The sequence below is a fragment of the Poecile atricapillus genome, chromosome Z (genome assembly GCF_030490865.1).
Source record: "Poecile atricapillus isolate bPoeAtr1 chromosome Z, bPoeAtr1.hap1, whole genome shotgun sequence".
Taxonomy (NCBI): domain Eukaryota; kingdom Metazoa; phylum Chordata; class Aves; order Passeriformes; family Paridae; genus Poecile; species Poecile atricapillus.
Genome location: NC_081289.1, coordinates 70,062,229 through 70,075,890, shown reverse-complemented (window position 1 = coordinate 70,075,890; position 13,662 = coordinate 70,062,229). Strand labels below are relative to the sequence as shown.

General features: G+C 40.9%; 1 protein-coding gene across 5 annotated transcripts in view; it reads left to right on the top strand.

The window, feature by feature from the left end:
- The window catches only part of ZNF462 (zinc finger protein 462), an 88,083-nt gene that overhangs the window by 53,069 nt on the left and 21,352 nt on the right, over window positions 1-13,662 (top strand). For 4 of the 5 annotated variants that reach the window (XM_058825775.1, XM_058825776.1, XM_058825774.1 and 1 more), the window contains exon 7: window positions 2,746-2,937. The exons of the other annotated variant lie outside the window; for it this stretch is intronic. In XM_058825775.1, coding sequence (XP_058681758.1) covers window positions 2,746-2,937 — 192 coding nt within the window. The remainder of the gene's footprint in view (window positions 1-2,745; window positions 2,938-13,662) is intronic. 5 annotated transcript variants of the gene reach the window in all.

The window sequence follows — 13,662 nt, the reverse complement described above, 5'->3', positions numbered from 1 at the left end:
CCCAAAGCTGCCATGCAACTAATACTTACTTCACACTTCTCTTGATGTAATTCATTGATTTCTTTATAGGAATTCATGCTTCTGAACTTGGTTTAGTGGACGGACACCCCTTGAAAGGGCCATGTTTTGCATTGTACAAGAACACAATTTCATGGTTGCCTAGAAAGTGCTTGCACAATGGTTTGGGTAATAGGGTTTCCAAAGGCTTATGGATATGTTTCTGCCTCAGTCCCATTTCTACCAAATGAATGGTCACGTCACAGAAAAGCTGCTTGTATGTTTTTCAGTCAGAGCTTTGCTTTGGTGTGTTTTGAGTCAGTCAATTCAGAAATATTCGTTACTGAACAAATATGCCTGACTTCTTCAGACTCCCCAGTTTTTCAATAAGATGCTGGTTCTCTGAACCTCTCTTATGTAACCTTTTTTTTTTCAATTTTCAGTTGTCCCATTATCCATTTATTTAGAACTTAGAACTTCATTCCTTCTGAATTTTTCCTGAAATCTCCTGGAAATCTTTAAAAGTCCTTAAAATCCTGAAGTGTTTTACTCAGTCTGCTTCTCTCCCTCATTTTCTGGGTATGGATCAAAATTCAGTGAACTACAAAATCCGTTCTTGTGTGACAGCTGGTACCAGTGTTTCTGGCATTTGTTTTTCATCCAGTGTGTGTGCCATCTCCTTTGGCATGGAGCAGAACAGTTTACAGTTTCTCTAAATGGGCTCTCTGTTGTTTTCATCTGAACTTTTTCACCTGTTCTTTCTTTCTTTTTTTTTTTTTTTTTGCTTGTGTTTTGGAGGAATACTTTAAAATTGTTACCAGTTTCTAAATCAGCAATTACTCTGGAAATGCAGAAATGGGTGATGGCATTGGCCCTGTTCAGTTTCTGTGTACAGAAATGTGCTTTGAGTACATATCAAGTGTTGAGACCCACTACATAAATGCTTACATTTATTTGTATGTGCATTAATATGATCACTTAATGAGACGCAAAGCTAGCAGTCAAAAAAAGTGCAGAAGACTTCTGTTGGGCCAAACTGTAGCTTTTCCTCTGTAGTCAGACACATCCTTTCATGTTTTGAAGTCCATTGGAAAGGAATAGTGGGCATATTTATTAGTGTGTCTAGGCTGCTTGGTATGTAATCATCCTTTATTTGCTTTAATGTCTTGTGGTGCTTTTAAGTTAACGGTTGGTGCACATTGTCACCCAGGGATTTCTTACACTGACAAAGCCATGATGGTTCATATCTGTATCCCACTGGTATCTTGTAACCTTGGAATATCTTTTGTCCATGAATTACTGTGTGTCCATTGAGCAACTTGTTGTGGGTGCTACTCAGGAAATGATGTATTTCTGTTGGTAAAAAGGAAATATGTAACTGGTGCAATGCACAGGTGAGGAATGTCACTTGGGAAAACACAACAGGGCAGTTTTTTGTTCCTCCACTTCAGACTCTTCGAGTGATCTGTTCTTTTTCAGATGCACCAAAAAAGGGAGTTCTAAGAGTTTGTGTTTTGTCCTGATGATGAGCACGGTTTTTCTGGAAGATGGGTGGGAGTTTTTGTCAAGGGTGGTTGCTAATCCTTTCAGGTGTGCTTACTCTGAATGGCTGCAAACACGTGTGTTTTGATATTCTCTTCTGGTTCACTTATTTCTGGTGTGGGAAACAGTGCTGCTTGAGAACCTTCTTTGCTGGATTTGTCAAGAGGTGGAAAGCTTTTTCTGCTTCATCCATTACCAGAACTCTCGTTCTTCTCTTACTGTTCATGAATATTTCGCTCCTGTATTAGTTTTGGCACTTTATGTACAACTCATATGTGGCCAGTGTTACTCTTGTACATGGAAGTGGCACTTGCAAAACAATAACTTGGCACCTGTATATAATGTCACATTGTTTGTGTTGGGACAGTTTCACTTTGTGTTCCAATTGCCTCCATGCCTCCGTGCAAAACAAATCTTGTATCAGGATTTGTTTCCCCTTGTTTGCTGTCTCTATGGCTTGGAATGTATTCAAAATTAAATCCACTACTGTGCATTACTTCTGTTCTTTCACTTCTTTTAGTGCTTTCTCATAACACACTTCCACACAGCCTGGTAGATACACCCTTTTGTACTTGGCAGTGCCGTCTCCACCAGCCTTGGCTTGGTTGCCACCTATGTGAAGACTGATGCTGCCTAATGGCAGGTTTTTCGTAAGGAAAACTGTAACCTTTCCCAAATGTGATTGCACCACAATTCTTTTTTTTTTTTTTTTTTTTTTTTGTTTGTTTGTTTGTTTGTGGAGGGCCCTTTGTTAGAGTTTTGTAGTGTCCTTCTTGCTTGATTAATAGTGACGCTGGATGTGCTGCATGCAGAAACAAACGACTTCACCATTTCCAGTTGCTGTGCTCCCAATCAAATTTGGAAGTGCCGTGGTTAAGTTACTCCATTTTCATCCCAGAGTCTGTTTTCTTCCCATACCATGCAACACAGGCATGCTGAAAGTCTGGTCTCTGTTTTTCTTGACATCAGCCGCTGTACAAGGATCTGCAGTTGCCAGAAAGTGATACTTTGGTCCAAAGCAGGTGTCTACACCCACAGACTCCAGACTGTTCCAACAAGGAGACATGCCTAGCTTGTGTTCTTTGGGATCAGTCTTTCGCTGAAGAGTCCATGGGAATTTTACTGCCAAGTTCAGTAAGAGAAGTGTGAGGGCCCCATTTTGTTTCTTTTGTGAGCTGATGACTTGCCTGTATTTCGCTCACCCAGGTGAACATGCCTACAAATGTTCCTCCTGCTCATTTTCCACCATGACAATCAGCCAGCTGAAAGAGCACTCCTTGAAAGTGCATGGGAAAGCACTGACACTACCAAGACCCCGCATTGTCAACCTTGCAGCCTCACACGCCCACCACACCTCCAAGAACCACACTCCTGCTGAAGAAGTGGAGGACTCTAATGGTAAGAGGTGCCTCAGAGCAAGAATTTAATTGTCTAAGGTGCCGCTTAATATTTTTATTGCCAACCAAATTGCAGCTGGCAGCTTTGCACCAAAAGCATCTTCATTTGGTCGTTAAGAGGAAACCAGAAGTTGCATCAAAACCAAGAGTAAACTTGGTGTTGTAGGAAGTGATCTGCTTTAGGTCCTCACCAATTCATACCACATTAATTTGTTCCCTCACTGCTCCAGCTGACTTTGGAACATGTCACTGCTGACTTTGCTAGCAGAGATTTACATTGCAGGAAATATTTCAGACTCATAATTTCTATTCATAGCCAGTGGGAAAGGGATCTTCAAATTCCATCCATGCTTCTGATGTTCCTTTATATTCATAGAATCGTAGAGTGGTTTGGGTTGGAAAGGCAACCTTGATGATCATCTCCTTTCACCCCTCTGCCATGGGCAGCTTCCAGTATCCCAGGTTGCTCCAAGCCCTGTTGAACCTCACCTTGGACTCTTCCAGGGATGAGGCAGATACAGCTTTTCTGGGAAACCTCTGCCAGGGTCTCACCATTCTCACAGGGAACAATTTTTTCCTGATATCTAATCTCCTGAGTAGAGCACTTTGATGAAACCACGTGATTAAGCTTAAAGTGTGAACCTCTAATAGTAGGAAGTGTAATTATTGTTGTCTGTTGTACAGAGGACACAAAAAAGCACCTTCAGATACTCAGCTGCAGGAAGGAGAACCTGAGCACTGTTTCCTTTTCAATGATTCTTTTGAAAGCTGTTAATCCCCTTGTGCTGGAGGGGTGTGTAGAAGATGCTTGGAAAGCAGCAGAGAAAACAGAAATAGACAAGGTGGTGTGGAGTATCACAGCAAGCTTTAAGGCTTTTTTGAGTAGTAACTTATGAGGCATTTTTTGGTGTCAGTTAGGAGAAAATCTCTTCTTTGGAAAAAAAAAAAATCCCCAGCCTTAATTCCTGGATGAGTTTCATTGACATGGAAGGAGAACATTTGGAGATGTTCAAAGAATTGGAATTTTTGAAGGAGTGTTAAAAGAGGGGAAAATACTTTTTTTTTTTTTTCCCAGAAGCTTGAGTGGTTCTAGCTGCTAAACAGCAGGAATTTTGCTGTTTTCTTTTTTGCTTGGGATATTGGTGAACTAAGGATGGGAGTTAAATACTATCAGTGATCATTTTGTAGCATTTTTGGTCTCCTATTTTCCTTTTCTTTCTCACCAGAAAAAAAAAACAACCAAAAAAACTAAAAATGAAATGAGAGAGACTGAAAGAACAGAAGTTCAGAAAAGTGCTGAAAGGAATTGAAAGAAGTAAATAATCAGCATAGAAATACGTTATTGAAGGGGAAAGAAAAAAACCAAAGCAACAAAACCAAAATATTTTTGTGATTTAGCAAGTTACTTTGGGTCAGAATCAGAGATTTTAACAAGAGATTTTGACCAGCTGCTCGCAGGCAACCTTTTGTCAATGGGTTGTCTGGAACAGTGCAACTACTGTTTTTTTGCTAGTGCTAGCTTAAGCTAAGCCAACAAGCTGAGTACATCTTGAGATGTGTTCTACTGCTTTTTTGTTGTTGTTATTGTTGTTTTTTTCTTTTTCTGCTTTTAAAATAAAATGTTCCATTGCTGACTTAAGAAGTGGAGAATAGTTTTCAGTGGTTCTCATAGCCTCTCATGTGTGTTAGCAGTCTTTTGTTAGTGAGTGGTGTGTGGAGAGATACAGAAGGACAATACTCAGTTTTGGGAAGGATGGTTCGGTTACTTTTTTTTTTTTTTATTATTTTTTATTTTGCTTGTCCTAGGAGCTCAAACTCTTGATTAGTGGAGTTGAAATTCAGGATGTCTGCTGTAGCCTGTAGAGGATAATTTTGAGGCTTTAAGAGCTCTTCCTAAAAGTAGTTAAAACGATGACTCTGTTAACAACAGCATTTCATTGGGTTGGCTTTGTTAGCTAGATATGTATTACTGCCTGAGACCAAGGCCAAATTTGTCCCAATTAGCTAGATCATCTTTAAACGGGGTTAATGGTTAAGTCACTTTGACAATAATAGAAGCCACACACTGGGGAGCTGGTCAGACAAGTACAGGTGTTACAATAATAGTGTTAGCATTTTCAGCATTGCTTGAGGAAAGAATAACCTGCTCTAAGTAATTTTTTCACATTATACAGTTGGCTGCAGATCAGGTTAATGGTGGCTGCTCTTACGGCATCACATGTTTTTTGGCTTTTTAGAAGGCAATAAATCATTGCCTCTGGCCCAGGCCTGTGAGTCGCAGGTGGTGTGCAGGACTAGATGAAATACAGGTCCCAATAATAGGAAATGCAGGCACTGTTAGGTCCAGCTGGAGTATTAGGAAGGGCTCACATGGTGCAGAGTGGCTGTATTTTTGTCTGTGGGTGTGTATGAATAACCTGCAGTGTGAACTGTGATCAAAGTTAATTCACCAGGGATGCAGCACTGAACCTGGGCTGGGGTGGACAAAAGGCTGCGTCCCATTGTTAGGGAACTTGTTTTGTAGGTTGACACGTGTGTGCAGCAGGCTGGTGTAATTGAAATGGCTGCAGAAAGGAGCTGTTCCTGCCTGGGGATGAGTATTGTGGTTGGAGCAGGAAATATAGGAGCGTGGCTTGGGCAGATCTGGGGAGCTGGCAGAGCTTGTTGATTGCTGAGCTCTGTAAAAATGTAGAAGAGGGAGAAGGGTGCTGAATTGTAGTAGCAGAGTGCATGTCTGAATAGAGCTGCCCTGGGACAGCAACCCAGTGGAACTTCATGATGCTTCTTTTCCCTGCAAAAATTGTTCCCTGGAGGACCTTCCTTAGAACATTCCATTTGCTCTTTTAGATCCATGCATTCATTAAAAGAGGACGATGCATTTTAGATTTCTGTGGCTCATCTCTCTCAGTTCTGTGTTGGTAGCAGCAGACTTACCTGGAGTACTCAGCTGTCCATCCCAGAGGTGTTTTGGGGTGCCTGATAGACTTCCCTTGGAACTGAAGCTAAAGTGGAGTAAGGTGATAAACATTTTGTGTAGACCCATCCTTGCCAGCTGTAATTCCAGTGACAGCTGTCATTTGAAAACATAAAAACCTCTTCAGTCCAATGAATAACAGTCAGAGTGTGTGTGCTTCTCTCAGGGCAGTAGTGTAAGAAGTCACTCTTGATGAGTCAGTAGAGAAGGCTTTTTTTACAGATACATCATTCAAGGATCCTGCCTTTTTTATTGTACCCATCTTAGCCTGCTGGGCAATATTTTAATATATAAAGAACCTGTTTTCACTGTATCCTCTTCTAACCAGAAGTAAGGCACTCTGGGTTTTTTGGGGGGATGCAATGATATTTTGGTTTGTGTGTGTTCTTCTTACAGTCACAAAAAAGCCCAGAAAATATTGGTCATGAGTGCTGTTTTTCTGGTTTTCATAGTATAGAGGCTATAGGTTTGTAGCGTCCAGCTCTTGCTCACACACTGAGGTTGCCATTGCAGTAAAATGTTCTTTTGTCCTCCTGATAGTTCACAGGTATTTTTTTGTCTTGCAAGAAGGAAATGGTGGGGATTTGCTGTATATTTGCATGAGTGTTTGGGTTGTTTGTTTGAATTTACTTATTTGTGATTTACACTAAAATGTTCTTTAACAGTTCTGAGAACCTGAGCAGCAAAAGTTACTTGTAAATTGAAATACTACAAACTGCTAGGGGGACTGGATGAATCTCCTCACAAGGTCTGCTTCTGTGTTATTTCAGCCTGTGTGAGAATAAGAGCTTGCATTCATGTTAATCTCTGGCCAGAATGGGTTTTTGGGATTTTCTGATGGTGGTGTCATCCTGTGGGGCTCTGTGTGTCACAGGTAAGTGTTCCCAGCTCTGCTTCTCTTGAGGGCAAGGCAGTAGAATCCCAAAATCTGCATTGCCAAGGCAGCACATTGGAGTGCTCCCATGTCTTTCCATAAGAAGGAGCTGCAAGTTGAGGCAGAGACACAAAAGTTGTGGCTGAACATGAGAAAACACAAACAGCAGCAGGAGTGGTGTGCAGAAGGATCATCAGCTGAGGGCAAAGCAGATGGCCACAGACACTTGTGTGAGTGCTGTTATAAATGTGTGCTTGTGTTCAGGGGCTGTGGAGGTGGTGATCTGCCCTCCTCTCACAAACTGGAGAGACACATGAGCTCAACCCCTTGTCATAAAGTCTATAAAGCAGAGTGACTCAACAGATTGATGAATGGTTTCACGTTGTGCCTTCAACCACAGCAAAAGCTTCTTGAGAGCTTGTGAAACACCTACCCTAAACTGCCCTGGCTGCTATATTGATTTTTGGAGTAGCCCTTTATTTTTTGAAAATAACTCCTTTGACCTAACCATGTTGTGTAGAGCAAAGCACTGCTCTTTATTCACATGGCTGGCAGATTTGGAGCCTCATAAATTTCCTTGTATCATGACTGTGTGCAGTAAATCAAAATTACAGCTTTTTAAAATGTTGGTGTTTAAGAATATTGAATTGTCAAAATAAAGCAGCAAAGTGCAAGGGTAAACAGATCTGGATGTGGTTTCTAATGTCTCCTCAGTCATGGTGCTGGGGTGTAAGACCATTTCTTTTTACTGGTCACCAGTTCTTGATCTGTAGAAAGCAGCACACTTTTTGTGTGCCCTTGAAGCTCAGTAATTATGTTTTTCACAGTTGTGCAAACCAAACAGGATCTATCATTAATACCAGCACACATCACAAAACACGTGTAAGGTCAGAACTAGAAGATTTCTTGAGTCTCCCAGTACATGGTATGTCAACATCTTCATTAAATTTAATTACTTGCAGCAGCAAATGCATTGAAAACTGCTAAGTGAAACATCTAGTGCCCTGTTCCAGTTTTTTTTTTTCCTGAACTTTAGCCTTTGCCAGTGGAAAATAACTTTGCCTCATCTAGAGACTGAAATATAAATACATCTGCTTGCTTTGCCAGAGCTAGGCTGGGCACAAAACTGCTTGACTAAGTCTTGTTTCTTGTGCTGTTGTTCCAGAACTGTAAATCCCCTCCCATTTCTGTACACTTTTTCAAAGTAGATATTGGATAATCAGACTGTGTGTCTTCTTCTGTGCTGCCTCACAGATGAACTCCTGGAGGCTGCAGATGGCCTTTGGCAGGTTTTGCTAAAGCAATTTCATGTACTACCAGAATGAGAGGAGAACTATGGGCAGCAAGGCACCATTTCAAGAAAATCCACTAATCTGCTGCCAGTGAGTCATGATTCTGCCTTCCACCTTTCAGAAGAGAGACAGGCTTTCCATATGGTTGGACATACTACCCTGATTTTTGGGTTCTCCTGTTTTGTTTTGTTTTTTTAAATCCATATCATGGGTTGTGGCTGACTTGCTTATTTTTACTCATGTGCACTGTTACTCTTGATAAGGGATATTTTTCTAACCTTGTAATCAGGGCAGAAAGTTACTAAGGTGGTCCCTTTCCCTTTGGTGCTGTTTCTCTGTCGTTGTTGCTTGTGTGTCTTTGTGTTTTATGGCTGCTGCTGTCTGTGAAAAATCACAATGGTCAGTCCTCACAGCCAGAAAACTTCGTATTAGAGCAGAATTTAGTTCTGGCATTGGGTTTGGTTTTTTTTTTTGAAGGAGGAGCTTGGACAAAGACTTGTGAAGTTTCAGACCCTTTTGTTTCCCAGCAGTTTCACTGAAAGGGCAGAGAGCCAGTAGTGACTGCAGGGCAAATTCAGGCAGAGCTTCAACAGCTAATTGCTTTAATTGCCAGGTGAGTTGGAGGGATTGCATCCATGTTAAGGATGCAAGATGGTGATTTGCATGCTGCAGAACAGAAGATGCCTCTGCTTTAGTAGTTACAGTTGGGCTGCAAAGAGCTGTCTGCTTGTTCTGCTTGTTTCCCTGCTTTTGTGCCCCACAGGAGTGATGCCTCATGCTCACTCTCAAGTATTAGATAAACCTGTGTTACCTGCAGACTGCCTTTTTTTTATTTTCCCCAGACAATGTTACTGCTTTCTGTAACCTAGAGCAACTTCCTGCTTTCCCCTGTCTCCTTCCCATGCAGCCACGCTTCCTTACAGTGCTTTTAAGACTCTGGTAATTGTTGGTGTGTGTCTTACTCCTTGTGGTCAGTGTTAAGCTAAATATCAGATCCTGGATCAGGCAGGACTTTTCTCCTTCATCAGATTGGCAGGGGCTGGTGGAACAAGCACAGGACTTGTTCACCTCCACTTTTACTGAACAAACTCCTCACTGTTCCGAGGTCCTGAGGCGCTGGAGGGATGACCTTGTTCTCTGTAGCTCTCTTCCACTGGGGTAGAGCTGTTTGGCTTCTGGCCTTTTCCTGTAGCATGTTGAGAACTGTTTTGTGGCTGGTGGAACAGAGGGAGATGTCATTGGCTGTGCTGAGGGGAGGGTCATCTCGCTGTTCATTGTGCTTTTTCTCTGGTGCTGTTTTCTGCACTCGTGCTGAATGGGCAAAGGCAAAGCTGAGATTGAACAGGACCCATGCAGCTGGGAGAAGGTTGGTGTCAGCCTTGTAAGGAGCTGGCCACCCTGCTGTGATGGGATTGCTGTGGCACTGAAAGCCTTGCCTGGCATTGGGAGAAGACAAAAAAATGATTGGGCGGATCAAGAAATAAATGAAGAAACATCTTCTGGGTTCCTTCGGAGCAGAAGGAAGTTACCTGATAGCACCCACAGTGAAAAGAAAGAAACATATCCCAACTCCTATTGTGGGTTGTTTTTCCTTCTTTTGTTTCTTTCCTGAGGTTTTTGCTTTCTCTTGGCTCTGGTTTCCATGTTTAGGATAGAGGACAAAGTGGTAGATGCTTATCTCTTCTGTGCCTGGGGAATTTGTGATCACTCAACACAGAATAAAAAAGGATGCTGTTGGCATGAAGGGATTCAGGGTGTGACTTGACCACGGGTGTGCAAGAGGGTATTTCTGCAGTCTATCACTCTCATATATTTGCAGTCCTCTCTGTCAGGCTCACTGATATTCTCCCTGTCACCTGAAACTCCAGTTTATCCCATTGATTTAAAACGTGCTGGAGGGATTTGGTGCTTGGCAGAGAGGTAAAACTTCTTTGCTCATTTTAGCTGTGCTGAAATGGATGTGTGTTATCATCATACTTGACAGCCCAAGATTTGACATTTAGGTAGCTCGTTTTATTTCTTCTTTAAAGAACATTGTTACTACAAGTGCTTGAGAACACTGCCCGGAGTGTTCTGAGCTCAGAGCCGGTGACAGAGATGAGGACTTTGTGTTGCCAGTAAAAATATTGTCAAGGTGTGTGCTGGAGGTCTCCAGAACAAATCACACAAGTTCAGGTTCCTGAGCACTGTGGTTAGAATGAATCCTTGGTACCCACATACTGCCACTGTAATTTCAGGACCAGCTTTAGAGCAGAATGCCAATATGTATTGCCTGATCAATTGATTTTTTTTTTTTCCCCTCTTCACTTCAAGCCTTTGAGGAGAGTGAGCCTTTAGGTGACAGAAATATGTGTGTTTGTGGCACTGTGTTTGTACTAATACAAATATGTAGAGGACCATACAGAAAGAGAAATGTGAAAAATACCTGATTAATTGCCCTTAAAAATAAGGAAGTAAGAAACAGTAGCATGAGGATCATTTGGTTCCTGACGAAAAAGAAGAAAATTGATTGGTAGATTATTGTCTTGAGTGAAGAATCAGTTGAAGCAGAACTTTGTACATTTAAATTCCAAAGAGAGCCTGTTACCACTAAATCCTTTCAGCAGATTGGTTAAGTTACTTGCTAAAGTTATTTCCAGTTCTGTTCTTGTTCACCTCTTCTGTAAACGCACTTCCATTTATGAAGTTTGAGTTTGGTTCAATATAATAAGGACTAGCTAGACAAACTTCTTATTTTATGTGTTTTATGGAAATAGGTAAAAGCTCATGGAGGTCCCAGTGTTTGACATGTGGCAGAAATCTTAGTTTTAAGTGCAATCCTGTATTTAGGCAATGGAATTTAATTCTGTTTGCCATGAGAGGGTTGTGTGCAGCCTAAATGTGACCAGTAAGCAGCCAAGTCACCTAAAGAACAGAAAGTTAGATTGAGTTGAGGCTGAAAAAGAAATACTGTTCTGGGGAGAAGAGATGAAAACAAGGGATGATGAAGCATTTCCTGAGTACTGAATTGATCCAAATCACAGCATCAGCAGAGCAGGGTTGTGCCTGCCTTGAAAGTTCAAGCAAATAGGAATTTCTGGTGGTGTTGGATACTCTAAAAGAGAAGGGCATGGGGATCTTCTGGACTGATCTTTTTCTTCTTATGGAAGTACTGTGGTACAACTTATTTCATCAATTATATTACTACTTCCTAAATCTTAATTAGTTCCTGCTGCTTTCAAATGCTTTCAGATTTTTTTACAGACTATGGTAGCCATTCTTGAGCTCAACTATGAAACTCCAAAATTTTTGTACAGGCAGCAGTGTGAGAGTCTCTCTGTGGAAGTGATTCAGAAGATAAAAAATATTTGTTATTTTCTTCTTAATAGGTGAAATTTATGTGCCTTGGAAATTAGTTGGATATTATCACAGGAAGATGCATAGCCTCTATCCTGTCTCAGTCCCAATCAGAGCTGTGGTGTGCACTCAACTTCAGAGCAAATACAAATATAAATATATTTTAAAATATACAATTTTTGTATACAATATATTGTATGCAAATATACTATATATTGTACAAATACAATATAAAGTTACATACAAATGTAGCCTCTCTCACCTCCTCTGAATAAGCAAGATTGCATAGTTCACTTGCCTTTCTCATTGCTCTCTTCTGAGGCTTAGAAATACATGTAATGTCTTCCTCACAGAAGCTGGTCTGGCATGATCGAAGAAGTGGCCTTTAGAGATAATGCTGAAATAAAATAAATTCCACCAACACCTTTGGGTTTTGTTTTGTTTGGGTTTTTTGTTGCTTGGTGGGTGTTTTTGCTGTTTTGGTGTGGGCTTTTTGTTGTTTTTTGTGGGTTTTTTTGGGGGGTAATAGTGGTGTATAAATCCCTTAAATGGCAATTTTACTCCAGGGCTTTATTTTCTTTTCTTTGTGATTACTCTTGGCTTTCTTCTTTTGGAGTGTGCCAGTGAGGGCACAAAACTTGTTTCTGTTATCTCTCACTCATAACATTCTGGCAATGCAAAGGTTCTTAAGCAGAAATCAGAATTCAGGTAGAGGACTAAGTTCACACTCTGTTTTTAAACATGCAGTGAACAAGACTTGCACTGTCTGCTTCACTGAGCTTCTCCATGAACGTTCAGTTGCATCTCTCTGAGTCTTAAACTCTTCTGTATTCCCCTCCCTTCAGCTTAATTTATTGCCAGAACATTTCACCCTCCCACATACTCTTCCTTCCAGGTCAGTGCTGCATGGCATAAAGTGAACAAATGTGTGCATCTTCACAATCTTTGTATGACACCCTGCTTCACCACCTTCCCACTTTTCAAGCTGTTGCCATTCATGGCTATGTGCAGCCCTGCCACTCAGTCAGCTGGTGATTTTGAGTCCTGTTGAATTTTGGAAGGGACTGTGTTCCTAAATCTCCTAAATTCCACCCTTACGCTTATCTTCAGCAGTTTTAAATATTAATTTGACTTATGTTGTTTGTTGGTGTTCTTTGGTGCAGCATTGCCTCTTTACTTGGTTGTACAAATTTGTTTCTTTCCAGAGGAAACTGCTGCTTTTCTTAAATCCTTGAATTTTTTCTGTCATTCTTCTTAGAAGTTTTCTCTTTATGAATGAATTTCGATAAAATTAAAGAGCATTCCAAATATTTTCCTCTTAGTCTCCCTAGAACATTTCCTCACAGATCCAGGATGTCATAGGCCTGTATTAATATTTAATTTCCATTTTTTCCCTCACAAAGCATTACTAAGCACTTTCTGTTATTTACACATTCCCTTTGGGTTTTTTTCCTTAATCTCATGAGCCAAACATCTCCATCCCCAGTTTCACTGTTCTTAAAAAAGCTGTTCTCTTTTGGTTGGTGTTTCTGTGTACCAGGAGAGCATGGTGTCTTCACTTTCATCTCCCAGTGACTCCTCCTGGTTGTTGAGCTATTCAGTTGTTAATTTCTGTAAATTCAATAACGTCACTTTCCAGTGCACTCCAACAGCTGCTTTTCCTGAGCAGTTTTACTCCCTCCACCCCTATCCATCACTGTGAAGGCATGGAAGTATTTATATTACATATGTCTCCTTCTGTCCACCCTAAACAGATTTAATTTCCTCCCTGTAGTGAGTCCTTTTCCCTCTTGTTTCTCAGCTGTTGCTCAGTGTCTCTTACTTAGACATGTCTGGGTGAATTTCTGGGCTGTCATTGTTGGGTTTAGGAGCCTTGTGGAAGTGTTTTGCTGCTGCATATGGTGTTCATTGGTACCTTTGAAAATACCTACAAACAACTGAAACATCACTGCATTTCTGTGTAAACTTATGTTTTCAGTTCAGGATCTGAAGCTGCATATTTTATTTTTTTATTTTTATTTTTTTTCTCCTGGAAGGATCCCAAAGTTTTGTTTACATTTTGGTATCTCAAACATGCTGTATACTACACAGGATTCAGTGAAACTTGTATTTTCATTTTGCTTCTGTGGTGGGTTTTCATTGTATATTTTATTTGTATGTTTTTTCCCCAGTGTGTGACCCCATGGTATGCAGGGAATCAAGCTGAGTTTTCACGACTGTCATACCTTGCTCTCCTGGCTGAGGTAGAAA